The sequence below is a fragment of the Sylvia atricapilla genome, chromosome 6, assembly GCF_009819655.1.
Source record: "Sylvia atricapilla isolate bSylAtr1 chromosome 6, bSylAtr1.pri, whole genome shotgun sequence".
Lineage (NCBI taxonomy): Eukaryota > Metazoa > Chordata > Aves > Passeriformes > Sylviidae > Sylvia > Sylvia atricapilla.
Genome location: NC_089145.1, coordinates 3003000 through 3028669, shown reverse-complemented (window position 1 = coordinate 3028669; position 25670 = coordinate 3003000). Strand labels below are relative to the sequence as shown.

General features: G+C 42.9%; 1 protein-coding gene across 1 annotated transcript in view; it reads left to right on the top strand.

Moving 5' to 3' along the window:
- The first annotated feature begins 3712 nt into the window (after positions 1-3712).
- The window catches only part of SPON1 (spondin 1), a 178949-nt gene continuing 156991 nt past the window's right edge, over positions 3713-25670 (top strand). The window contains exons 1-2 of the mRNA XM_066320483.1: positions 3713-3956; positions 11690-11796. Of these exons, the coding sequence (XP_066176580.1) occupies positions 3734-3956; positions 11690-11796 (330 nt within the window). The 5' untranslated portion in view covers positions 3713-3733. The remainder of the gene's footprint in view (positions 3957-11689; positions 11797-25670) is intronic.

Here is a 25670-nt window from a genome sequence, read left to right as displayed (position 1 = left end):
TTCCAATTCATACAACATCCTCCATCTCCTTTCTCTCATTTCAGCATCAGTTCAACTTTAGAAGTCTAAAATTTCCATCAGGGACTGAGAGTGCTTAGAGAAGATTTAAATTTTCACAATGAGCAGCTTCTTGAAAGACGAGGATCTGAAGACTTGCAAACAAAGCAAGGAGCCGAAACCCATTTGTCTCTGACATTCTACAAGAATATTTTAATCATTAGTTCTTGTGGAAGAGCGGGTAACCTTCCTGCCAGACATCTTGTGAACAAGATGTATCCCCCTGTTGTTGTTATTACTGTATTTAATTCTAGAAAATACTGAAGCTCCTGAGGTTAGGAAGGTGAACCCTACAGCCCTGAGAAGTTATCAAGCACCTGATGGTTGTGAGATTTAGGGCACCTGCCACCCTGATGTTTTATTTTGGCTGGGTTTTTTGGCCTCTGCTCTTTTGAAGAGTCTAATATTCACGTGATCAGTTTAGCTATTTACCTGAGGCACTTGTTTACGTTGAGGTCTAGGGCCTCTCAAATCAGGCATTGTGTAGCCAAGCATTGCATTGCACATTGTTGCTTTGTAGACAATTCCCAAGCCTTAAACAGCTAATTGAAATCATTGAAATCATAGAAGCAGAAGGAAAAAATACCCCCAAAACCCCAAAAAACCCCAAAAAACCACCAAACCTATTAAACACCCCCTATTACATCTTCCAGTGAGTGCAGGGGGGATATTCTGCAGCAGTTAATGCAGTCTTCTAAAATGCCACTTGAAAAAACAGGCTCCTTTCCTGGGGAAGCAAAAAGTAAGGAAGACTGCTGACATTGTGGAATGGTTTTTGTTTGTTAGGAGAGCCCATTTTGTGGAGATGAAGGGGAGGGGAGTGAAGGATTCCTGCAACCATTACAGCTCCAGCAGATGCAATATTATCCCAGTAATGATTGTTATGCCTAATGGTCATGGACAGCAACTTTATTTGTCCTAGAAAGTGCACAAAGGAAAGCAGTCTCCAGGATGTGAGGCTTCCTCTGTTAAATTTGCCATGGATGGTTGGGCTCATCAGTTTGCGTGGGTCTCTGACTGATACATCATGCTGGATGCTTTAGGCAAACGCACACTAATTAGTAGAGCAAATAGAAAACCCCGAGGATGCCCATGCTTAATGACATTGCCCATACTCTAAACCATCTCTACAACGAATTACTCATTTCATGGCTGTAGGCAGTGCAGGTTAATTTGTCTGTATCAGTTGCTAAGTTGATGCATTCACTTTTAGCAAGACGATGTGTTATGCCTTTCTAGGAAACTTTAAAATGCTTTTGAACAAAAAAAGTACCAGAAGTAACAGACCACGCCATTTCAGGAATTAAAAGGTAAGAGATATAAAGTCTACTGGAAGCTGAGAGTCAATAGGTGCTGATGAATTAGTTACCATATAAATGCCAAAAAGATCTGAGAAGGACTAAAAACAACTTTGAGGAGTGTTGAGTTAGAACACGACACTGATTCAAAACAAAGGTGGATTGTGCAGAAGGCTGTGCAGTTCCTGTGAGGAATGCTTTAGTCAGGTAATTGCTTTTCAATCAATCTCAGCAAAAGAAATGAGAAGTCAAATATGGAGAATTAATCAAATTCACAGGCATCTTTGAGGGACCTGTATAAAGCAAAGCTTGTTCTCACAAATGAATGAGGTGAAGATCATGGTCAAATGAGACCCAAGAGTTTCTGACATTGCTGAACTGTAGTCACTTAATTACCCACATGAACATGGGTCTTTGGAAGCATGAAACTAAATATCCTGCATAACTGTGCCAACTCAAGGCTTCAGTAGCAAAAGCAGGCTGAATATTGTTGCCTGAAGGATGATGGATCAATTTGCCCTCATACTGGCAGGTTGGGTGGGAGGCAAACAGTGAAGGGAGCAGACTGAGTGGAAGCAGAGGACCCGGTGTATTACACTGGAAAGTCAGGACTGCTCATTCTCCTTCCTCCAGCAAGATAAGAGGAAGAGAAAAAGCATCTTGTGCTGCAAAGACCTCTTATCCTTCCCTAATTAAACCCTTTTCTCAGCAGTGGAAGTCTCTGCAGTCAGCCCCAGCCACTGCAGCAGGTGTCTAGGCAGGCATGTCCTCACAGACAGGATTTTACCATTCAGTTTGCTACCAAAGCTTGACTGCCACCTCTTCACACACGTGGAGGGACATTACCAGTAGCTCTGTGTTTGCAGCAAAAGCTAAAATCTCACCCAACCAACCCCATCTTTGTTAACATAACCTTTGGTGAATGAAGAGTTTGAGGCTGTGACGGTTTACATTCTTTATAAGCATGTAACAGAGACTGAAATATAAACAAGCTTGAAGTAGCAAAGCTCTTGGCAAGCAATCTTGCCGAAAATAAAGGTCCTGCATCCTCACAGGCACCTTAAATAAACACCTTTATTTGACACACAATGTGAAGTTGTTGGTAATCAACATCCAAAGCTAAATTTGGAACCCAAAAATTGGCAAATCGGAGGCTAACAAATGTCTTAGTGGGATCCAGGAGGACTTCAAACTGCTTGCTGTTTCTCCTACTTCTTGGAAGTTGGGCATAAAAGCAGCTGGATTCATCCATCTACTACAGTCCTCTCCTGGAGAAAGGGGTTAGAAAGGGATTTGTGCCCTCTTGTGCATCTGTCATCCTGAAAGTATTCAGGTCCTGCTTGAAGACCTTTCCTGCCTTCTCCTCCACTTACAAAGCAGTGGAGAGAAGGAGAGAGGGAGACAGAGAGAGAGAAGAGCATTTTAGGATCAAACCCCTGAAGTTAGGGACCCGAGAGGTCTAGGCTCACTTTCTTTTTTCCACCGTTGTAATCTTCTTTTGTGGGCTTAGATAAGTCATTCGGTGTCGCTGCGCCTCAGTGTGCCTGGAGTGGAGGCGAAACGAGGAGCCCTGCTCCGTGTGCCGGGCTTTTCCCGGCTGTCGGAGCAGACCTCCCACGCTGCGTGGACACGATGTCCACGCTGTGTCCACGATGTGTGGACACAGAATTTGGCCCCCGCGTTTCTGCCACGGCCACTTTCCCCGTCCCTCTGTCTGTGCCTGTCCGCGGTACCCGCGGAGCCGCAGCCGGCGCTCGCCGCCCGTCACGGCGTTCAGTCCGTGATGTTTGCCGTGTCTGCCGGTTCGGAGAGCGACGGGAGGGCAGTTCTTTGAGCCGTGTGATCCCTACAGTAACTATAGACTTCGGCCGGAATGCGGGTGATGAATGTCGGTCTGTGGGCTCAGCTCTGCGCTGGGTGTCTGGGAGACAGCAGCGCCCCTCGCTCCGCTCCTGCACCGAGCGCTGGGAATTCAGCTCGCCTAAGTAAACACCACCCAGCCGCTAATCGCCCGCTGTGAAACAAAACAGCACTTCTGTTCGGGATCTGGGCAAGCTCAGCCATCCCTCGTCCCCTCCCCTTGGCCGCCGTCCCCTCCCTCTCTGCCCCCTCCCCGCCTTTCCCCTCCCTCTCGCCGGCAGCAGCCGAGCCGGTCCCTGCCACCGGAGCTGGGCAGCCTCCGGCCGGGAACGCTGCCGCCTGCGGCTGCCCGGGAGCGCTCCGGCCGTGCTGCCGTGTCCTGCTCTGCCTGTCCTGCCTGTCCTGCCGTGTCCTGCCTGCCCTGCCCTGCCTGCCCTGCCCGGCCCCGCCGTGTCCCCTGTCCCCCGCTCCCGCCGCCGCCCCGGCCGCAAAAAAAGTTGTGCGGAGCTGTGCCGAGGATGGGAGCGCATCTGCAGCCGCTGGCCCTGCGGCTCCTGGCGCTGACTTTCCCCTTGGTGGCCAAGGGTTTTCCCGACGAAACCTTGGAGAAAGCCGCCAAATCCGAGGGATACTGCAGTCGGATCCTGCGAGCCCAAGGCACCAGGAGGGAAGGGTACAATGAATTCAGCCTCAGGGTGGAGGGCGATCCAGAATTTTACAAGCCTGGAAACAGTTACCGGGGTAAGTTGGACATCCTCTGCATCCCACGCTAACGATAATGGTGAGGATAAGTGGCTCTGGAGCTGTAGCGTGTCTCTGCCTGTCATCCCCGGATCCCTCCTGGCGTGTGTGTAACTGTGTGGGTTAAGGCAGGGTAATGGCCCCCCACGCATTACTTTATTGGGGATGCTTCCATGACAAATGAGAGGAGTTGGGTTTCGGTGTATCACTTTACTCCCAAGCATTCCTCATTAAGAGGAATTTCCTTTCTTTTACGAACCCTCTCTGCCGGCTCAGCGCTCGCACAGGATCACGAGTTGCAGCGATGCAAAGCGCACTCTTCCCTCGTTTACCCACTTCTGTGGGATTTCTTCCTGTCCCTTTTAGTATAAGCCCGCTGCATGGGAGAAGCTTTAACATTCGGCAGGAAGGAGGAGAGGAAACTCGGAGCTAATCGTTCTTGCCCTGAAATATGAATGTTAATATAATGAGTTAGCATATGGGCAAACATGATGCGGCACACTGCCAGCTTCCCACATTTTCTATTTACGTTTATCCCACCTTTTTTTTAATATATTTTTTTTCTGGGTAAATGAACAGATGGTTCAAACAGGAAAGAGGCAGAGATAGTGCTAACGACCACTGTAAATAAGAGATGGAGGCATTCGTTCTTCCCTGAGTATGTCACATAGAACCCCTTGGAATGAACTTCCAAAGCACATTTTGGGAGTATTTTACTAATTAACAGGCAAAGACAGGTTTTGGTCACTGTTCTTGCCTCACTATATGTCTTTAGAAATAAACCTTCTTGGAATGTACTGCTAATCTTGTATTATGAAAGCACTTTTAAAAGAATTTGGACATTTTTAGGTGCCATAACTAACATACTTTTAGGGAAAAAAAATATTGGGAGATTTTTCGAAGTGTTTCTTGGATCCAGGGTAAAGAGCAATGTTTTCCCATTGCATGAACGTGGGAATCTTAGTATATACAGGGAGAAAAAAAAGTGTGGATGTAGCATAATCCTTGTGTTTCTTCAGAGGCTGAGAAATAGATCTGCAGCAGTGGTTCACCTGCCTTGAGCACCAGTCTGTAACTTTGCATGCTACTGATTTGACGTTCTCCCAAAAATTGTTTTATTTCAACACGATGGAAGGAAATGCACATTACCCACAAGCTGGGTAACTGTTCCAGGCGTTAGGGTTAGTACCTTGAGTCTGTAGGATTTCGTCTGGAGTGTCAGCTCGATACAATCTACCAAGCAGGACAAAGATGTGCCAAGTTTTTTGATAGTGACAGATGCAAACTTTCATTAAAAGTTTTGGAATTCACTCCTGTGAAAACTTTACTGGACGTTTTCAGTCATCTGCCAAAGAAGTTTCTATTGCCTAGAAATGTCAGGAGAAAGAAACTCCCAGATGAATTAGCATAACTAATTTTCTAGAGATATTAGGTCTTGGCATTAGGAACTCAATTAATAAAATCACATTAGGCTATTATAGCTGCTTGGGAGTGAGAAAATCACTGCTAATAGTAAAAGTTAAAATGTAGAACAGAATGTTTGCCTATGTTTCTGACACTTAGGACTGAAGTATTCAGGTGGCACATTGGGGTGTGTAGATTGTGCTTTAAAGACACATTCCTGAATGGTTGGAAGAACACAAATAGATGTGGCTGTAACATAGCAGTAGTTAAAACTGACAATATACAGAAAGTTTTGAGAGCTTGTTTTCAAAGGCATTTCCAGTTTCCAACTGGAACTTTATTACTGTTTTATGCAAAGGATGGAAAATCCAGCTAATGATTTAAAAAAAAAAAAAAAAGAGATATTATGACAAGTTTGTGGGCTTTTGTTTGTTTGTTTGTATTTATTTATCGGCAAATTACTCGATATGCGGCATGGCAGAAGACTTGCACAACCTCCATAGCACTGGGGCCAGATATTCCCGTTTCCATGGCCCCTGCCTGCATGGATGCAATCTGGATCCTTGGCACATTCCCTAGTGGGTTTTTGGAATAAAGTAGTATTTTCACGGTGGGTAACACAGGAATTATCTATACATACAAATGTACTCCGCTAAAGTGTCATTGTGGGGACATCCGTTTATCTTCACGCCATCGGCTGATGTGACACGGCAGGCTTTAAAGCCCCAAAGCCTGGAGGAAATATCCCAGCCTCTTGCAGTGTGGGGAATCAGGAGACCACAGCTCACGGCTGCTGTTTGCCTCTGGGGGGGTTTTAGGGCTCCCCTGCAGTTATTCGCCTTTACATCAGCCACAATCTATCTGCCCTGAGGGTGGATCTGTGTGTAAGGAGCTGTGAAGCCTCGGTTCTCCACCTCTGGAGCTGTGATGGAAAACAGCGGCCCTGGGCACCGAGTAACTTCTCTGAGTGGGTGTTCAGCTCCTCTGTCCGCCGACACCGGCAGCGCGAAATAAGAGCGCGTTCTCCCGTCAGACAATTAAAAATGTCATCCTGTAGGACCAGCTCCTCTCCTAGGACCAGCTTCATGGGCACACCATCCCAGGGTGGAGGTCTTCTCCTAGGACCAGCTTTGTGGGCACACCATCTCAGGGTGGAGGTCTTCTCCTAGGACCAGCTTTGTGGGCACACCATCCCAGGGTGGAGGTCTTCTCTAGGACCAGCTTCGTGGGCACACCATCCCAGGGTGGAGGTCCTCTCCTAGGACCAGCTTCGTGGGCACACCATCTCAGGGTCGAGGTCTTCTCCTCCCTGCTGGGCACCCTCGACCTTGATGGAGCTGCTCTGGCTGAAGGTCAGAGTTCTCACTGCATTCAGAGGCACAAATGAGCCTTGAGTTTGGATGGTGATACAGGGTAATGATCCTTGAAAATACTCAGTCCTGGCTTTATTGATTGTAGAGTTAGATTAATGATTGCATGAGATTTCCATGAAAAAAAAAAAAAAAGAGGTTTCACGCTATTAAAATGTAAATAAACTTGCTTCTACAAAAAGGCAGTAGTGTGCCCATTTCCCATGCCAACGTGCAGTAGACATACTTTCTGCTATGATATCATGAAGTTATTATTCTGAAGAAGAAAAAGAGTACTAGACTACTTATAATCTTTACATATACCTTCTGTGTGGAGACTGTTTCTGGTTTTAATGAGATTTCCACTTGTAGGTCAGTTCACTTTCTCAGGTTTTGAGGGAAGCCTCATTTGAGGTGTTGTGCTTCATTGCATTGGTTTGGGGACTTCTAAGGAGTTGTCGAGTCTTTTTCTTTCCATTTCTTTCTCCCCCCTGAACGTGCAAACACTTTGCAAACAAGCACTCGTTCTCTAACTGCATTAGCCATTCCCACATTTCACAAAATACGGATGAAATTTGGAACGGGTTTTTGTTGGTACTTGTGCACAACGTACAGCACAGGATGTGCAATTGTGTAGGATGAGAAAAGTCAGATTTCCTGCCTGCAACCAAAGGAGCGACCGCTTTGATCACCCACCTTCAGCCTGGGACACTGGGGAAGGAGGAACGTGTTGGAGGCGTGCGCCAAAGTGCAATTTGTAAAGTAATCAGAGGTTTGCCGGAGGGATGGAAGCAGACAAAAGTAACTGCTGCTGTGTAATCTTCCCTTTAAAGTGAAATCCCTGACTCTGAGCCTTGCGCTGAAGTTTAACTGGTCCTCGCAAGAAGTTCTCATTGTTCAGAGAGAGTTGATGGGTGCGAAGGCGATGCGAGCGAGGCGCAGCTGGCGCTGAAAACGGCGGAGCTGAGCCCGAGAACTCGCAGCTCTTATGCAAGCCCCTTGTAAAGAACAGATGCGGTGTGACAGCCTCCAGCGCTGCCCCTGCAGGGCCGAGTGTGTGCCGGGCTGCAGCCCCCAGCCCAGAGGCACAGGCTCCAGAACCACCGCAGGATCACCTCTGGATTTGGGAGCTCCTGGGAGAACCCCGGGGTGGCCACCTGAGCGCACGGCTGGTTCCGAGCGCTGGCAGAAACCTTCCCTGTCGGGGGGGGTTTCCTCACCCGAGCTTTGGGTGGTTTAAAGTTTTTGGCTCTCTAAAAAGTTTGAGTTGCGTCTGTGTAAAAAAGCAGAGTCTTTAAGGTTTGTTTTTTAGGTTTTTTGTGTTGTTTATTATTCGAGATTTTAAAATTTTCTCTGCTCTTAGCTGAGGTTCGGATAGCAGCTGGGACACGAGGCCACTGCCCCACAGATGGGATGTCCCCTAACATTTATAGAGATAATTACGTACTAGTTATATATTATTTTGTGCTAATGCCTAGTGCCTACACCAGAAGTGACATTCCACTTCGGTCCAATCCACTCTAACTACTTTATGCCATCACCGCCCCAAAAACTGGAGGATGAGGAAGAAGAAGTACATGAGGTACTACCCAAATTTCACCATCTTGTCCTCATTTATTTCTATTCTAAAAATTCTAAAACTATTAAATTCTACATCATTTATTGTGCCAAATTACAACTTTCACATCCTGGAAGTTTGTAATTACTTCTGCAATGCTGAAAGCTTTTCCCATGGACCAAAATCAAACCCGGTGTCTCCCTGGGCTCTGTGCCAAGGTCTCCGAGCCCCCTCGACCGTCTCCACACCCCCCTGTCCAGGGCTCAAACTCCTTTCCTCAGGTCCCAGGCCATCCAAGGGGATGTCCTGGACTCCAACACTTCCCAGTGCGAGTGTTCCCATCCCCGAGTGTTCCCTTCCCCGAGTGTTCCCATCCCCGAGTGTTCCCTTCCCCGAGTGTTCCCTTCCCCGAGTGTTCCCTTCCCCGGGTGTTCCCTTCCCCGAGTGTTCCCATCCCCGAGTGTTCCCTTCCCCGGGTGTTCCCATCCCCGAGTGTTCTATTCCCCGGGTGTTCCCAACCCCGAGTGTTCCCATCCCCGGGTGTTCCCATCCCCGGGTGTTCCCTTCCCAGCGCGAGTGCTCCCATCCCCGAGTGTTCCCTTCCCCGGGTGTTCCCTTCCCCGAGTGTTCCCTTCCCCGAGTGTTCCCTTCCCCGAGTGTTCCCATCCCCGAGTGTTCCCATCCCCGAGTGTTCCCCCGGTGTCTGGCCCAGCTCTGGGCTACCAAAGCCCACGTCCCCAGAGGTGTAAATGCCATTGCACAGCCCCCGCAGTGCCCGGGCGGCTCGCTGCCCTCCCCGTGTCCCCGTGTCCCCGTGTCCCTTCTTCCCCGTGTCCCCGTGTCCCCGGCGCTGAGCAGGGATGGACCCAGCTGAACCCTCCGCCTGGTTGGTTTGCCTTTGGGGCTGGATGTGTTCCCGAGCCCAGCTGTGAGCACAGCTGTCTGGATGGGGCTGCTGAGTGAGCGGCATCGCTCCTCGGGGTTAAAATGACTGCGACCGCAGCAGGGGTATTGCTAACCTCAGGCATGCAGAAACTATGAGTCAGGCTTTGGAATTGCCTTCGTGTGGTTTTTTTTTTTTTTTTTTTTTTTTTTTTTTTCTGATGTTTCTGGAGCCTTTCAGATCTTCTCTGTTTTATAGCTAGGTGTTCAGGCTTTTGAAACCTGTTTGGTCTGATCTGTAACTTTGTGAGGGAGATGAAAAAACTGTTGAGTCAATTCACAGCTGGATTCTCTGTTTGCTTGCACACATATTTAAGTATTTCTGGTGTAACCTTTTACTCACGGTGATTCAGAGTCTTTAATTGCGTATGATGTGGAAAAATTTGTTGCATGTAAAAGACCTTTACGGCAGTTAATTTCTAAGAATCACTGTTCAGGCAAGAGTAATGTGTTCATCTCTGTTGAGTTCAGCACTGTGCTGTTCTCAGTTATTGCAACTGAGAGGTTGCCTGTGGGTTTTCATTTAGCCAGAGCTGCAGAAGTTTGCAAAATTGATAATCATGCTAATCGTTGGGCAGAAAATGAATTAATGAATCAGAGCAATACTTTGTAAAGCAAGCAGAAATATTAATGGCATTATGCTTCTATCCCATTTTGGAATGTAACGTGAAATTTTCTTTCTCCCCCAAAATCACATTTAACCTCCTCAGAAGCCTCCAGGAAATGAAAAGTGTGTTGAAAATCTTGAGAGCTGGGGGACTTGCTGTTGTGCCAATCACTACCTGAGATTTGTACAGGTATTTGCAGGTTTATAGGTCAAAGCGTGGCACTTACACAAAAGTTTGAAAATTGAAATAAATCTCTCCCATCTTTTTTTCTTTTCCGCATATAGTCAGAAAAGTTAGGTGTTTGTACAAACACCCTGAGCTTTAGACCCAAATACAGCTGCATAATGCTAGAAATTTTCAAATAGTCTATTTTATATTTTTCCATTACTGAATTTCTAGATCAAAGAGCTCTCCATATATTCCAAGTGAACTCTGGGGCATATTTAAAAATCCCTGTCTTTTAAGGGCAAGCTGTAATTTTTGGCAATGGGATTGAACCCCTTGTGGCCTAGGTCTCTTGTGGACGCTCTTGTATGGAGCAGCCTTGGTAGCTGCAGTTTGCTCTGAAAACTGTGGGTGGTCTTCAGTTTTTATTGTGTCTGTCAGGGTTGAGGAGCGTGACAACAAAGTGGTGTGAGAGACTCTGTATTATGCTTAAAGCAAAAGCTACTGAAAACATTAAGAGTTCAATTTTATGTCTTTTTTAGTTCAATTCTAGAAAATTTTATTCCTAAAATTTGCCCCTGTTTCAGGAAAGGATTGCTGTAAGCTGTTGAAGTTGGTAATTTCAAAAGTTCTGTCCCATTCTCTCTTTCTGAGAGCATTCAAAAGAGCCTCAGCTGATGACCCTGAGATTATCTCAGCTGGTTAAAGCCTGGTGCTAAAAACATGAGTTCAATCCCTGTAGGGGCCATTCACTTAAGAGCTGGACTTGATGATCCTTGTGGGTCTCTTCCAACCCAGAAGATCCCATAATTCTGTGAGCTCAGTGTTGCTGGGTGGTGCTTGGGTGCTGCTGGTGAACAGACAGATCACACAAAGCTATCTTGCACTGGCATCAGATCAGGGGTTTAATCCCTCTGCTGAGCGTGGTCAAATCAGGTTAATCAGCATTGCATTGTCCGTGCTGTGCTGGTGGATCCAGCGCTGCCTTCCTGATCAGGACGTGTGTGTGAAGAAGGGTGTTTGCTGGCATGTGGGATTGTTTTGGCAATCAGAGCTGGCAGCACAACCTTTAGGGGCCAGCTTCAGCCAGGGGTTTAGTGTTGTGTCCTGTTTTCCCTGGGGATGAAGCAGAGGAAGGATATTTTGAGATTCCCCCATTTCCAGAAGCTGGAGTGCCATGCTGAATGCAGCTGAGCTGGAGCAGGCAGTGTGGTCATCTGGCATTACAGAGAGACTTTCTGTGCACTAAAGTACTTTGTCTGTGCTTAGAACTGGACAAAAACTAAGTCAAATATTTAGGGATGCTCCTTTACATTTAACACCTCCTCAGCCCCCAAAACAAATAAACAAAAAAAAAAAAACTCCTCACAAAGAAAAAAACCCTAAGTAGAGAAACCCCTTGAACATGTGTCCTCACCCTCAAACCACCACTGAAACAACCCTCCTGTAGATCTGAGCAGATTACAAATCTGCTCTAAGAAAAAACGTGGAGGGAAAAGAAAAAAGCAGAGGTATTTCATGCCAGTGTTTCTCAGTTTATGTGGAAACTTTGGACTGAACGTTTTGTATTCTGGCTGGCCTGGCGGCCTGTTGTCAGTACTCTACCTCTAGGTTAATGCCAGTTTACAAGCTGTGGAATGATGTGCAAGTGGCTGATTTCCCAATTAATGCTGTGTTCTCGTTATTTCCCTGTTCATCCCATCCCAGTGACGCTGTCTGCTGCCACTCCTGCCTACTTCCGAGGGTTCACCCTGATCGCCCTCAAGGAAGGAAAAGAAGGTGACAAAGAGGAAGACCATGCAGGATCTTTCCAGGTGAGAGAACTTTCCCTGACCTACACCCTTTGGAGTCTTCTTTACTGCTTTACTGCCTGGCTCAAAGGGGGGTTTTATATGCACCGCAGAATGCAGACTGTGTTTGAGTGAGCACAAATGTTTGTGGGTGTTGACACGAGGACAATGGAGCATGTTTTATATTCCATGCCTGTTCAAGGAGTCAAGGCTCCTGTAGCTGGACTTCAGCTTGCTTTCCCACATTCCTACAGTTAAAAATGAGCATTGATTGTTTGAACTAGAGCCTAGGACACCTGAACTGTTTATCCCAAGCGAATAATCGAAAGTGTTCTGTTCATATTTTGGTTTTTGTGTTTCTTCGCCTTGATATTTTTGTCCACTGAGATGTAGAATGTGACTCTGAGAAGTGTTTACCATGGCTGTAATGACTGTTTTATCATTCATAAATTAGATTCTGCTGTTTTATTTATGCTCAGTAGTACTTTACTTAATGAACACATTCAGTGGGATGAAATGTTTGTTATTAAAAGGATTAGAATCAAGAATGATGACTCATAAACTGGTATTTTCAGCTACTCCATGCAGGGAATTCTGGAAACTGAAAATATACATCATATTTATGAAAGAATGTAGAAATTATGTATGTAGGTTTGATTCTCACATGAGGTATTGTTTGCTGTTTGACTTTCCAGGCTTAGAAATGTTGTTGAATTGTATTGATTATGATTTACAGGATGTGTAATAGTATTGATAGTAATTTTAATAATGATTTCTGGGTGGAAGATTTCACTTGCCTCAGGTTTCAAGATTTTCAAGGGAAATAATTTCAAGTTCCAATTTTGGTGATCTGCAAGGAGACAGAAATTAACATCTGTTCCTATATTTCTTCTATATTTTTGTGTATAGCAAATGCTATGTGCAGATTCAATAAGTAATTACAATAAGTAATTGCCCAGTTTTCCTACTGAATTTGCTTAGAGGCCTCTGCCTGGTTTTCATGCATTTTATAAGAGAATCTAGAATAAATGGGAACTTCTTTGAGGTTGGAATACCTTCATCTTCCTTAACATGAAACAAATTCCTATTTGGGAGAAATCCTTTTAATATGGACTTTTTAATAAGGTTGGGTTTTTAAAGAATTATCTAGTATTGAAGGATCAGCTACTGCCGAGAAGTAGAAGTAGTGATGCTTCATCTATTTTAAAAGATGCTTGTCACCATTAATTTCTTCATTTCAGTTATTAATATCTCCGTGGCTGTGGCTAATGGGAAAAATTTGGCCTGAGTTTTGTCTTTATGTCTAATTCACAGTGCGAAACTCACTAAGCTCTGCTGAAGTACAGAGGCATTTTGAAGTTAGCAGAGTGGGAAGCAAATGGAAATTCTATATAAGGGAAAAAAAAAAAAAAAAAAAGCCCAATGGATCTCAGTGGAGGGAAGATTGTTTAATTAAGTGCATTGTATGGGCTGCAGTCTGAACTCAGTGCTCTTATTAGCAGGTGGGAGTTTCAAGGGTTATCCGTAACTAAACTTGCATGTCTGTGGTTTAAGCAGTACTCACCATGCTCATCTCAGGTTAGCACAAATCTCTGAAGTTTATTCACATGGTGTCTGCCTGTTCTGCCTCTGTGGATACAGATGTAAGATTCTCGTTTAAGTATTCAAAGAATGCTTGCAGTGGTAAATACAGACGTCCCTTGTACCATGGCTGGGCGGTAGCTACCAGAAGAAAAAAAAAAAAAGGATGTTTGCTTCAAGTGTTTGCAGTGTGTTTTTATTAAAAGTGAAGATGCCAAGGGTGGCTGAACAGCTGTGCAGAGTCAGGAAAAGCTGTGTGCACAGGAATGTGAACGCCACTGGCAGCTCTGTTCTCCCTGTGTTCAGATGGAGCATTTGTCATTCAATGAGCCACACAGGGCAACAGAACCCAGGGAAAATTCCTTATTAGTGCCATGAGACCAAATGCTGCTTCTGGGCTGCACTTCTGCCTCCATGAGGAGACAAACCCACTGCTCAGAGAGCAGCCAAAGCACAGCATGAAGCAAATTCTTCATTCACATTAGAAAACTTCCCGGTGTAACCAGGATAGAATGAAACAGGAGCTGACCAAATGAGGCTTTCCTTCGGTGACTTAGAGGCTGTAAAACACTGGACTTGCAAGCCTTTGAGTGCCACTTTCAAACTTTGAAGTGTGAGCTACAAGAGGCTTCACGGAGAAAACCTGGCTGCACTCTGTGGTCAGGGCCAGACCCCTTGTGTCAGGCAGTGCCTCCAAGCTGTAAAGGGGCAGGTGCTGGAGCAGCCAGGTGCTGAAGAAGGGCTGACATCGGGGTTTTGACATGGATGTGGTACACTTAGCAGGGGAAAGCACAGTTTTCAGGGGTCACAGCCCGGCTGGAGCAGGGGGAGTGCTGCAGCCCATCTGGACGTGCACCAAGCAGCTGCTGTGACCTCCTCATGGCTCACTTGCCCCTGTGAGACTCTGCAGCTCACCAGGTACAGTCAATCTCCATTAATCACCGAGCTGCAGGGCTGTGATCCTATAAATAGCTCGGCTGTTAAAATTCTTGGTTGGACGGACAGGTTTTTTTTTTTTTTTTTTTTTTTTTGTGTACACTTTCTGGTTACCCCTCTGCTTGAGACTTCTAGAGAAGTGTGGTGTGTACTCCGTCATTCGGAATCTGTTCTCTTCTGAGACAGCTGAGCCTTTAAAATCTGATTTTACTGTTTGTTTACTTAATGCAGCCAAACTTCCTTGTTTTGTTGCCCTGGTGGTACACACAGGACACAATCCAGCCTTCAAATAAATCACTCTGTCTCCCAAACACACACGTTAAATAGCTAAATTAAATATGGCTAGGGAATCCAAGATGCCAAATTCAGCCATAGAAATTTGGGGATATAGCGATGGGGCTCTTCCTTATGCCAGTGGTAATTGTACAGCTCGGCGAGGCTCTCTGAAAGCTTTGGGTATCTGTCCCATTGGGCTCTTTACACCAACTGTTCCCAGCTCTTGTCATGCAGACTGCTGATCCTTCTCTTTTGTGGGGTTTAGCAACAGCCTGCAAATCGTTTGGAAGGCAAATTAAACCCGAGGGCAGCAATCACCAATGACTGACTACAGAAGAGTGTCTGTACAGGCCATTTAAATTAACATATGCATGCAATGTAATAGGTTCACTCTGATAAATAATGTAGGATATTAGAAATGTAGAGCTGAACCTCATCTCATCTATTTTCTGTGTTCTCTGAGGAAGGATACCTATTCCATGAAAATTTTTGGTGGATGTTTTGCCAATCTGCTCTGAAATGTTCAACAAGAAGAACAAATTCATCTCTCCAAGTTGAAACACTTCAATATATTATATTTAATAGAAAATTTGAGGAGAACTTTTTAGATCTTTTACTAACATCCAAACTGAGTCTTCACTAATAGTGGTTAAATTGCTCTCTTATAAAATTGTCTACCTAAATTAAGATTTTTCTTGGTACTCTATGAGGAAAATAGTCTGAAGTTTCCTTTATTCTTCCTGCAATTCCACTCACACTCTACCTCTTCCTTATTCAAATTTTCATATTTTTATTGTAGGCCATCTTCTTCCAGCTTTGCTTTTGCTGCAGTCAAGTTGAGATTGCAGTCTTACATTCCTCAGAATTGTAGACAGGAGTCGATCTGGACTCTCAGCATAAAATCATAGAATTTGGATACAGTAATCCCTAGAGTGATATAGCTATGGGGTACCTTGGTGTCAAGGAAGGATCTCCTCAGTCTGGTTTTTTATTCTTTTTTTTTTCTTTTTTTTTTTTTTTTTTTTTTATTTTAGAGCTTCATCCAATTTATCAAGGAAGTTATGACCTACAATCCTGTCCTTCAGGATGCCATTCATTCCACCAATTACGGTACTATTTGTGGACATACCTGATAATTAAACACTCAATATAAAAAATGGTTTGCAAACATGATCTGTTTCCTTCATGCACAATGAGAAACTGAATCACAAACATTCAAAATTAAGCACTTCCTTGTACTGCTTTGGCATAATCACTTGTTAGATTTGTATCTTATACCTGCCTTTTTGTGATGGTTTTGTGTTAAATGCCTTCATCGTAATGGTTCTCCTGGAGGTGTCCTTTTGCCTATTTTGTGCTCTAGAGTGAACCAGAAAAAGTCTTAGTTTAGGCTGCTGAATTTAATGACCCACCTGAGTAAAAGCAATGTAAGAAAGTGAGCAGGCACAGCAGCAGCAAGAATGAAGGTTTCATTAAAGGTGTGGCATTTATAAGAGCTTGAGGCTGTGCTGAACAAGAAAACGTTTAAGGAAAATTGGAGTAGTCAGCTAAGTAAGGCAAGTAAGTGGTCCTTTATCTTTAGTCCCTGAAACAATAGCCCAAACATGCCCTTTGGTTTTGGTCACCCCATTCTTTTGACACTGTTTAATTGATTGATGTGCTCAGCAAGGCATTTAGATTAAAAGGTATTTTACAACCTCTCAGAAAAGCAGCTTCTCTAATGCTGTCTTCCAGCATTTTATAGGAATCTTACATCTTCTTGATACGGTGCATTTTGAAAGAAGCAGTCTTAAAAGGCTTTTAGCCATTTCAAATGATTTATTCTTGTATTTATAAGCAAAGGTTGTTTTATGGTTTTCAAAAGAATTAATGACTGTAATTATTTTCTAAGCTTTTAATATTAAAAAATCAGGTATACTTGGGTCATCTGGATGTTCTCTTAGGCTTGTATGTTTGGGTTTTTTAAGCTTGTATCCCAATATTAACTCATCAGGCTACTTTGTAAATTGCTTGTTCTGACGTGTATGAATTGATGTAGTTCTCTTTACCCAGTGCCCAGAACTTCCAAGTATTTCACTCATGTTTGCATTCTCTGCATTCCCCCGTTCCAGCATCTCATCACTGAAACAGAGTCTGTCATCTTACTGCTTAAAAGCATGTGGAGATGATGCTCCAGAGCTTTAATTACAGGAGTATTTTAAATAGCAAAGAATCAGAATATGCCAGGTATAGGATTTATAGACTGAGTAGGTAAACATGAATTCTGAGTCTGCAAAATTTAAATATCTTGTTCTTTTGCATTTGCAAGAGTATTCCCAGATTTTTTTCTTTCTATAAGAATCACTGCAACTATTATTGTGGGCATAAACCCCCTATCTGCTATAATGGAAAACCAAACTCTAGTTCACCTTTCCAGTAGATTGGAATTGTTTAACCTTGATGAGCACTCTCACACTTTTTTTCTAGAACTCCAAGTTCCATATCATGATATTCAGGGATTAAAAATGAGCTTAAAAATAAAAATCCAAAAAAAGGTATTTGCCACTGCCAGTTTTAGCACTGACTGGAAAATGTGAACACTTTGAGTGAGATTAAATAGAAATATCTCTGGTGCACTGGAAAAACCTCAACCTGAACCACTTATGGCAAGATTTTGGTTAAGAAATTGTCTCAGGAGGTAGTTGTGCCTTGCTTTATGACAGTAAAGGGTAATGTAAGAGAGTGATGAGCAGTTTTGATAGGCATTATTTGCTACTGATGAGGCTGAAGAAAAACCAAACTGGATTCCAGCTGCGCAGTTTTTTGCTTCCTTCCTTTACATTTTTTGTCCTGGTTTCATCTCTTGCTATGAATGAGACAAAAAAAAAAAATCTTTACATTGTGATATTTTTCAGGTTTTGCATGACCCAAGTCTGGTTTGTTGCACCTTGGGCACTCCCCCAGCTGATTGTGTACAGAGCTGCTGTGTCTTTTGGAATAAATGGTTCAAACTATAAACTTTTACGGCCAAAATTTGAAAATAGAAGAAATTTCTGAATACTGTTTTGTTATGTATTTTATTACAGTGGATCTTTGAACTACTAACACAGGTACAATGAGGAAATCAATCTTAAACTGTACTTGCAATGTAACTTAGCTCTCTGCTGAACAAAAACAGGATTCAGTCTCTTAGGCTGGGCTCACTCTTTGGTTGTCAACTTGCTCATCTCAGCTTTGCTGGAGTGCCTTCTCTAAGGGTTTGCTTGCTACATCACTACCATCACTTTAAAAACCAACTTTTTTTAGTTAATTTGCCTTTAGTTTATCTTCTGACATTTCTTTTTCTTCACCCTTTCCCTATCTTCCTGCTTGGCTGTGGAAAAAAACCATCTAACTTCTGGCTACATAATATTTAGCCCTCTTCCTTTAATCTAATCTTTTTTTTTTTTTTTTTTTTTTTTTTTTTTTTTTTTTTTTTGGTCTGCTGGGGAAATGCTTTTGCTTGAGAATGACTTCAAATGACGATTGTGTCTCAGTAAGAGCCTAAGTTTTTTGGAAAGGGTTATGCCTAAACAAATATTTAATTTGCCACGATTCAAGTTCTGTTTTGGAAAAATACCAGCCAAAACACAAACCAAAGAAACCCTCTGAAAACAGTAAAACCAAAACCAGGAAGCATGCTTTTTGAGATTGGTTAGCTGAAACTTCAGGCTCCTCTTCAGACCTGAGGCTTATCAGAGCTGGGTTATCTCAGGTGTAATTTCTGCCCTGCCTTGCACACTGTCAATGCAGCAGAGGTAGACTAGGTCATGGTAAAAGATCAGAATTGCCTCATTAAATCCCCTGCTCAAGAAAAATATCTATTAGTTTGTTCTGTTCTTTGGATTAGCACTGAACTGCAAGACTTCCCGGTTCTAAGAGGCTTCCAAAGAGACTCGTTAAGGAATTGTTTCCTAGAATTTGGCACTGACAAGTAACAAATCAATCCTCAAGAGAGGAAATGACACTGGAAGCACTGTTCCCTTCTGCCTTGGAGATTCCAGTCAGACACATCAGTGTTCAGACTTCCCATTCTGGGTCTCTCAGGGTTTGGGATTATTGGATTCTCTGTTCAAGTCTTGCTTCCAGTCTAGAGGCCAGTTTTGCATTTGCAATTGTCTCACCCTGAGACAAAGTCTGGATTCCTCTAACTCTTTATTGTCAATCAGTAAAAACTGTATGTTCTTCTCCAGGCAGTGTTTAAATGGACATATCTCTCTCAGTGACTCTAAGGGGATTTACTTCAAATATCCATTTATTTCCAGCCCAAGTAAACTCCCTATCTCATTGTTATTCCCTTTTTAGATAATCTTTCTTCAGATGGTGACGCCTGGGCCACGTGAAATTTTAGTAAAGACATTTAACCCCTCTGGCAACAGTCAGATGTTTTACAGGTGCCCTATGGCAGCTGTCATGGGCTATAACTCTACATGTATCTAGGCTCCAGGTTCATTGAAACAGCTATTCAGCAGCTCTTTCTTCATTTATAATGTTGCCATTAGGCTTTCCTCCCTCGATTTCCCTTTTTGTCACCCATAATTCAGCATTTAAGGCAGTCACTCTGGTTGGTTTCTCTACGGAGTGAGGTCAGCACGTTTATCTCTCAGCTCCTATTCCTCGCTGAAATGCTCCAAGAATTACCTCTGATGTAGTTTGCCATTCTGCAGCATCAGGAAACCTTTACCATGTCAGTCCCAATCAATGGGACCTTACAGCAAGTGTTTGTTCTTTGCACTTCCACTTTGCATCAGGTCAGAGAGCATTTACCAGGTATTCCCTCCTGACCTGGACTGTTTGAGCTATCACTGCCTGTAATCCTCACCGTGATAATATGGACCTGGACATGCGAGCTACCCCCACAACGGCACAGGGCTTTAAAAGTGTGAAAAAACAGATTCACTGTTTTTTGTGAATTTTAAGAAATAGGTTTAAGAAAAGATAAGACAATTAGGAGACAGAAAAAAAGCAAAGTACAGCCGGCCGGGTGACTTGGCATTCAGCCAAGCCCACAACCTGCTATTTCAGAGGCTTTCTTTAAATACCCTTTCTATTGTATCAATCTGTGGAATATTCATGTTTTTCCATAAACTAGTTTCCATATTCCAGGGTCTGTTTTGCATGGCCCCTCCTTGGGTCCCCCTTTTTAGAGCTGCGTGTTTCTTGGCTGTGTCTTCATCATCACCTCCAGCTCGGGCCTTGGTCCGTGCTTTCTTCAGATGGGAGATGCTGATAGTCGGTGTATCAATAGCAGAGTCTTCTTTACATGTTCATGGGATGTTATCCCAGCCAAACAGACAGTTTAAGCAAGTACTGTATCAACTACTACCACTATGCCTAATTTTCTTTACTAACAGCAGAAATAAAAACTTACATTCTTACCACAAAGTTATTAATCATATAGCACACACCTTGTGAAAAGCCAACTTTATAATAACAAATTGAAGGGTCATTCTAGGAAAATGTGTTTATTCCTCCACTTCTCTCCGAATAAGCACTGTTAGCTTCCAGCCTACAATGACAGACTAGACACTTGTGGAATTATGTCTGTGCCTAAGAGTCTTTTCTCATGATGGGTTTTCTTTTCCCATCATGTGAATTGGGACAGTGGAGATAGAGGGGAGAAGGGTGAATGGAGATGATGACAAAGGCTGAGGCTCAGCTTGACAGTTTCTCCAGGTTATATGGACTATAAGAAAATCCTGTTGTCAGTCTTCTGGACTTCTGAAGGTACACAGATGCCAGCAGAAAATCTCCCAATTAAATTTAAATTGTGGTCTTTCTTTTAATTTTTTATTTTTTTGAGTGTGTGTGTGTGTGTCTGTGGGCTTTTTTTTTTTTCCCTTCACTGTGCTGAGAGGTTTTGGTAACTTAGAAGCAGAATGGCTCTTTCAAATTCAGTTTACCTACCCGACTTATTCAGGAATGGCTGCTGTAAGCAAAATCCTTCCTCCAGGTTTCACGGCCAGTTCTCACTGCAACTCACTGCTGAATTAATTGCTGCTATTGCTGCTAGACTACAAGTGCTGCTTGCTATGCCTGCTGTCTTGAGAACTGCTTCCTGAATTCAGAAGGTGCTTTTGCATTATTAAAGTGACAATATTTTTAGCTTCCATTATTCCAGACTGCCTATGTAGCCTTCTCAGACCTAGCTGTGGACTGCCTTGACAGTCCTCCTTCTCAACTTTTCTCTTTCTAATGAGGGTGGTGACCTCTCAGTGTTTGCCAAGGATATTGTTTCAGCTTCCAGTGCTGCCCTGAACAGTTGTAATTGATTATTGTCTTTGCTGTGATAGCTCTGTCTCATGACCTAACAACCCAGGCTCGTTAGTCATCTGATCACTGTGTATTTTTCCTGCCCCAGAAGGATACAAGACCCTGCCAGGAAATGAGCATATCTCTGGGTTTTGGTGCATTCAACCTGTTTGCCTTTACTGCTTTGTCTTCACATACCTTCAGAGATGGCTTTGGGCATTTTGCTTCTTGCAGTGATGGATGGGAATCCATAATGGTGTCCTCAGAATGATGTGCAGGGGCTCACACAACTGGAAAATACGCCCCCTCATCCTAATCTCATCAGATGTTTTGCTTCAGTGCTAGTCTTTACCCAAGAGACTTTGCAGACGTGTTTCTCATCAGGATGCTTTGTTTTTCTTTGGTCTGTTTTCTCAGAAAAGTGTGCAGCAAGGCTGGGACGTAGCTTTAAGATTTTTTTTTTACCTGACCGAGTTGAGGCTATTTGGAGTCCCAGACTGAAAAAGCCACATAAAGTTGCTCTTTCTTTCATACTTCCACAGAACTTGTCTCATCTAGCATGATGCTGGACCACCTCAAGGTGAAGTGACCTCGTTCATCTCCATGAAGTCTGCAACTGTAAAGATATTTCTGGCTGAAAGTACTTACACAAAAGGTTCTCTTCAGACATACAGAATCAGTTATCAGAATTTCTCCTGCTCTGTTTTCTGTCATCCTGATTTCTTTCAATCTTTGCTGTCCACCTCAACCAAACTCAGCTTAATTATCTCCTGAACAGAGTGCCCTTCCCTTAAAGAGTTCAGAAAGTATTTGGATGATGCTCTTGGGCACATGGTGGGACACCTGGAGATGGTCCTGTGCAGGGCCAGGAGTTGGATTCGATGATCCTTGTGGATCCCTTCCATGTCAGCACATTCCGTGACACTGTGACTTTTCTTCTAGTCCCCTGAAACTTGCTCTGTGGGGATTTCTTGGCTATGGTCGTTGCTGTTCTAAGAGAATGCTTTCATGGGTGCTTTCTCACCTGGTAAGATGAGAACTTTGTTCTGACAGCCCTGCTGCAGGGCTGGCATCTCAACCAGGAGACGAAGCCAGGAGATCTGGCTTTCACTTCAAGCAGGAGATGAGGTTGTCTCAGTGCAGGGAGTGCTCTTGGCTTCTAGACAGGCTGAGCCAGGTGCTTTCCTCAGCTCCTCGTTTCTGTGTGTCTCTGGCAGGGAAACAGCAGAGAACAGCCATGAGTAGATGTGGCCTCACCACAGACCCTTCTGAGCCAGGTTCTTTCTCAAGCCAGGCTATGGATGTTCCCATTCCAGACTGACTTACAGGAGCTTGGCTTACTAATCAGGCTGTAAAAATTCAAGGATTTATCTAGAAATAATGTGTAACTTGCCACTGTATTTATGTAGTTCTGTTTTCTGAAATGATTCTTAACTCCTACTCCAAGTAGCTGTGCCTCTGCAAGGACCTGTTATTGGGAATTTCCCAAAGGGGAAATACACTTATGAACAGTCATGGAAAGGGAACAGAAATTTTTCTTGTGAGTAATTGTGTTCCTCAGAAGAGGGTCATTTTTTTCCCACTTATTTATCTCAAACCATCCCTCTTCTGCTCTGCTTTGTCTCCTTTTTCACTTGCTGTGAGAAAAACTGAAAATCATATATTCAGCTTCACTTTTCTCATGGTTGCATGAGAGGCAGGATGTGAATGTACACAACGTGTTCTGCAAAACCAGAATTTTCTGGATTAGGTACTTTTTTGGTTTCAATGGATAGAGACAAGTGACTATAAAATGAATACTGATACAAGCAAGATATTTAAACAAGGCATAATTACTGATAATCTGTTGAACTTTTGGTACAAAAATAATTATTGTGCCAGATAAATTCTCAAGCAATATTTGCCAGCAGATACTTTGTATTTTTTATGCATAGTTACTTTTGATTCTTCAGATGCCATTGAAATTTATTTCCAGACGAGAATAAATCAAGAATAATGAAGAAATTCCCGATCCAGTTGCACAAAAGCTGACGTTTGGCTCTTGAGAATGTTTTTCATAGTAGTCAGTAATTAGAAAGGGAAATTCCCTGCTGGTATAGAGCTACCATTTTGTTCCCTGCATTGTTGCTGGGGGTAGGGTTATTATGCAATCCCTGGCAAGCTTATCCTTCCAGACTGCTTACTAATTTGTAGGCTGTAGGTGTAAATTGAAAAGCCTTCATCCTGCTTCTGTTTACTTCACAGATTGAACTGGGCTCCAATTATTCACATCTATGTGAATTGAGGCACTGTTGCTGCTCTTGCCTCTTTTTTCTCCTTGTGGGTGGGCACAGTTCATTTGAACCTGCTTTTCTTTTCAAAAGAGACATCTAAAAGAATGAGTATGTAAGAGGTAGCTTTGGTACTTAGTGTTCTATAACTTTAATGGTTATGTATCTCCATACTACAGTAGTGTAGTTGAGGTTCCTTAGGAGACTGCCAGAGTTTATTCATTATTTGTCAGGCACACATCAGGGTTCTGTTCACTCATTTAATCTTTTTTCTTTTTTTTTCTTTTTTTTTTTTTTTTCTTCTTTCCTTCTACTTTCAGCTGGATGAGTAAAGTTGACTCTGCTCGTATGGGACACTTAATTATACCCATTATTGTTCTCTTTAGCCTGTTTATCACAAACTTACTTTAGCTAACAGACTGCTTTTAAATAGGAAGAATGCACAGTGGAGTAGACATAAAGCAGCAAAAAAATAACAAAAATGGAGAAATACTTTTCGCTACAATCTCTCTTGAGCAATCTCTCTTGAGGTCATTTTCCTGGGAAAATGAACTCCCTATTTTATGCCATTACTTGAGGAATACCTTCTGGAAGCTTCAGGGAGGTATTTTAAATCGTTGCTAAGGCAGCAGTTTCTCTCTTGTTGCTGTCCTTTTGCTCTGGCCTCTCTTTACATGATGCTGTGGGAATCCCACACGTAAGAGCAAAGGAAAAACCTCCAGTCAGTAAATCACCCCCTCACACTAATCCTTCCTGTTAAGCAAATCTGCCCACACATAGTGAATAAATCCCAGATTAAGATAATCATAAATGTTTTCTGTATTAGCTGCAGTGGGGTTTTTGACTGTGCAAAGTTTCTTGGCTTCCTTTAGAATCTTTCAGTAACCCAGTTTTATTGTCCAGAAAGGTTATACAAAGTGCTTGTATGAATTAGAATTGGGTTATGATATATTTAGACACTGGGCTTATATAATGGCCTTAGCTTCAATACTGTGTGTGTTCCAAACAATAATTTCTTAGACACTGTGTAAGGTTTCCCCAAAAGATGAAAAAAGACCCGTATGGTACCTTCTCAAGACTCTCTTATTTCTCTGTTTTGTTTTTTTTCTTGTAGTTCATCTGATGTTCCACTTATTACATTATTTGCAAAATGAATTAAACCCAGGTTTAATACACAAAGAGCCAGCTTTGTGTGGGGTGCAGATGTTTTGCAACTGGCAGCTTTCACAGAAAGGATGTTGTGTACATGGCAGGGTGTGTTTAGGTTCCTAAGCCCATTTGCCCTCTCTCTGCTGGCTATAAGAGAGGTTTGGGCTTTCCTCCTGGGAGGAGCAAACCTGATACAACCTGTGTGAAAGCTGGTCCTGAAGTTTTACCATTTCTGGTCATGTTTTTACATCTAAACACATCATGTCCTCTAAAAACCTGGCATATGCCTGAGCCTAATAGGCTAAAATTATATAAATATGGAAAGGAATATTGCAAGATTAAAAACATGATGAAAACATAAGGGCAGGAAAAAATGCTGAACTCATGGTTAAGATACTCGATAACATTCTCTTGGATATTGAGAAATTGTAACTAAATTTTCTCCAGCTAAATTTACTTATTGTCCTAATGATTTTCCCTTGTCAGTGCTCCACATTTGCGCATTTGTGTTTATAATACAGCCCTCAAATGTTCTTTTATGAAGTCGTTCTGATTAAGACTTCAAAGTTTTTACATGAACTAAATTCTGTAAATATGTTTTTTCCTGGAATGTGAATTTATGACATCCATTTTACAGAAGATTAGGTACTGAAGGAACTTGCTCAAGATTACACATCACCCTTGAGCCATGACTAAACTTCAGGGGTTGTGCTCTTCACATGCAGTGTTCGCCTCCCAAGTCAGGAATGTTTCAATGTTTTTCCTTCTCCTTGCATGTAAATATTGTCCATGCTTAAAGTAACAAATGCTTGTTAAATGCCTGACCTTCCAATCATGAGTGTGAAATATAGTAGAGAGATTTGAAAATAGGGAAGCACAGTCTAATTTTATGTATTTGGTGGGAACCGTGAAAGCAATTCCAGTAACAATAGCTGTTGTCCTGGTATGTATCAAAAAGATAAGCAAATCTTTCCTACTACAGGATTAAAGAGATGAACCCCCTCCAAATGCTCTCTAGGCTTAGTCACTTAAATAAATGTGTTTGGATTCATACTATCTTTTAGTTCTTCCTGTTGTTTGGCACAGAATCAGAAACAGCAACGTTGACTTGTACTTTGGGTTGCTGAAATGGATGGTGTAATGCCTGCTCTGCTCTGTGTAACATGGAAGTGTTGTGGTTTGGGGTTTTTTAAGTGAAAATAAAAAGCAATAACAATCTTATCTATTAAATCTTATTACTCACCTTTAATTTTAATTCTTCTCTAATTACATAGTTCATGTTCTGGAGATTAGGTGTCATTTATCAAGTGTTGGTACCTCCTGCAAATTTATTTTTCTTTTAGATGTGGTTGAATTTCTGACCATCAGGAACTGTGTTTCACTTTCTGACCCAGCTTTTATTTTTATCCTTTTTGC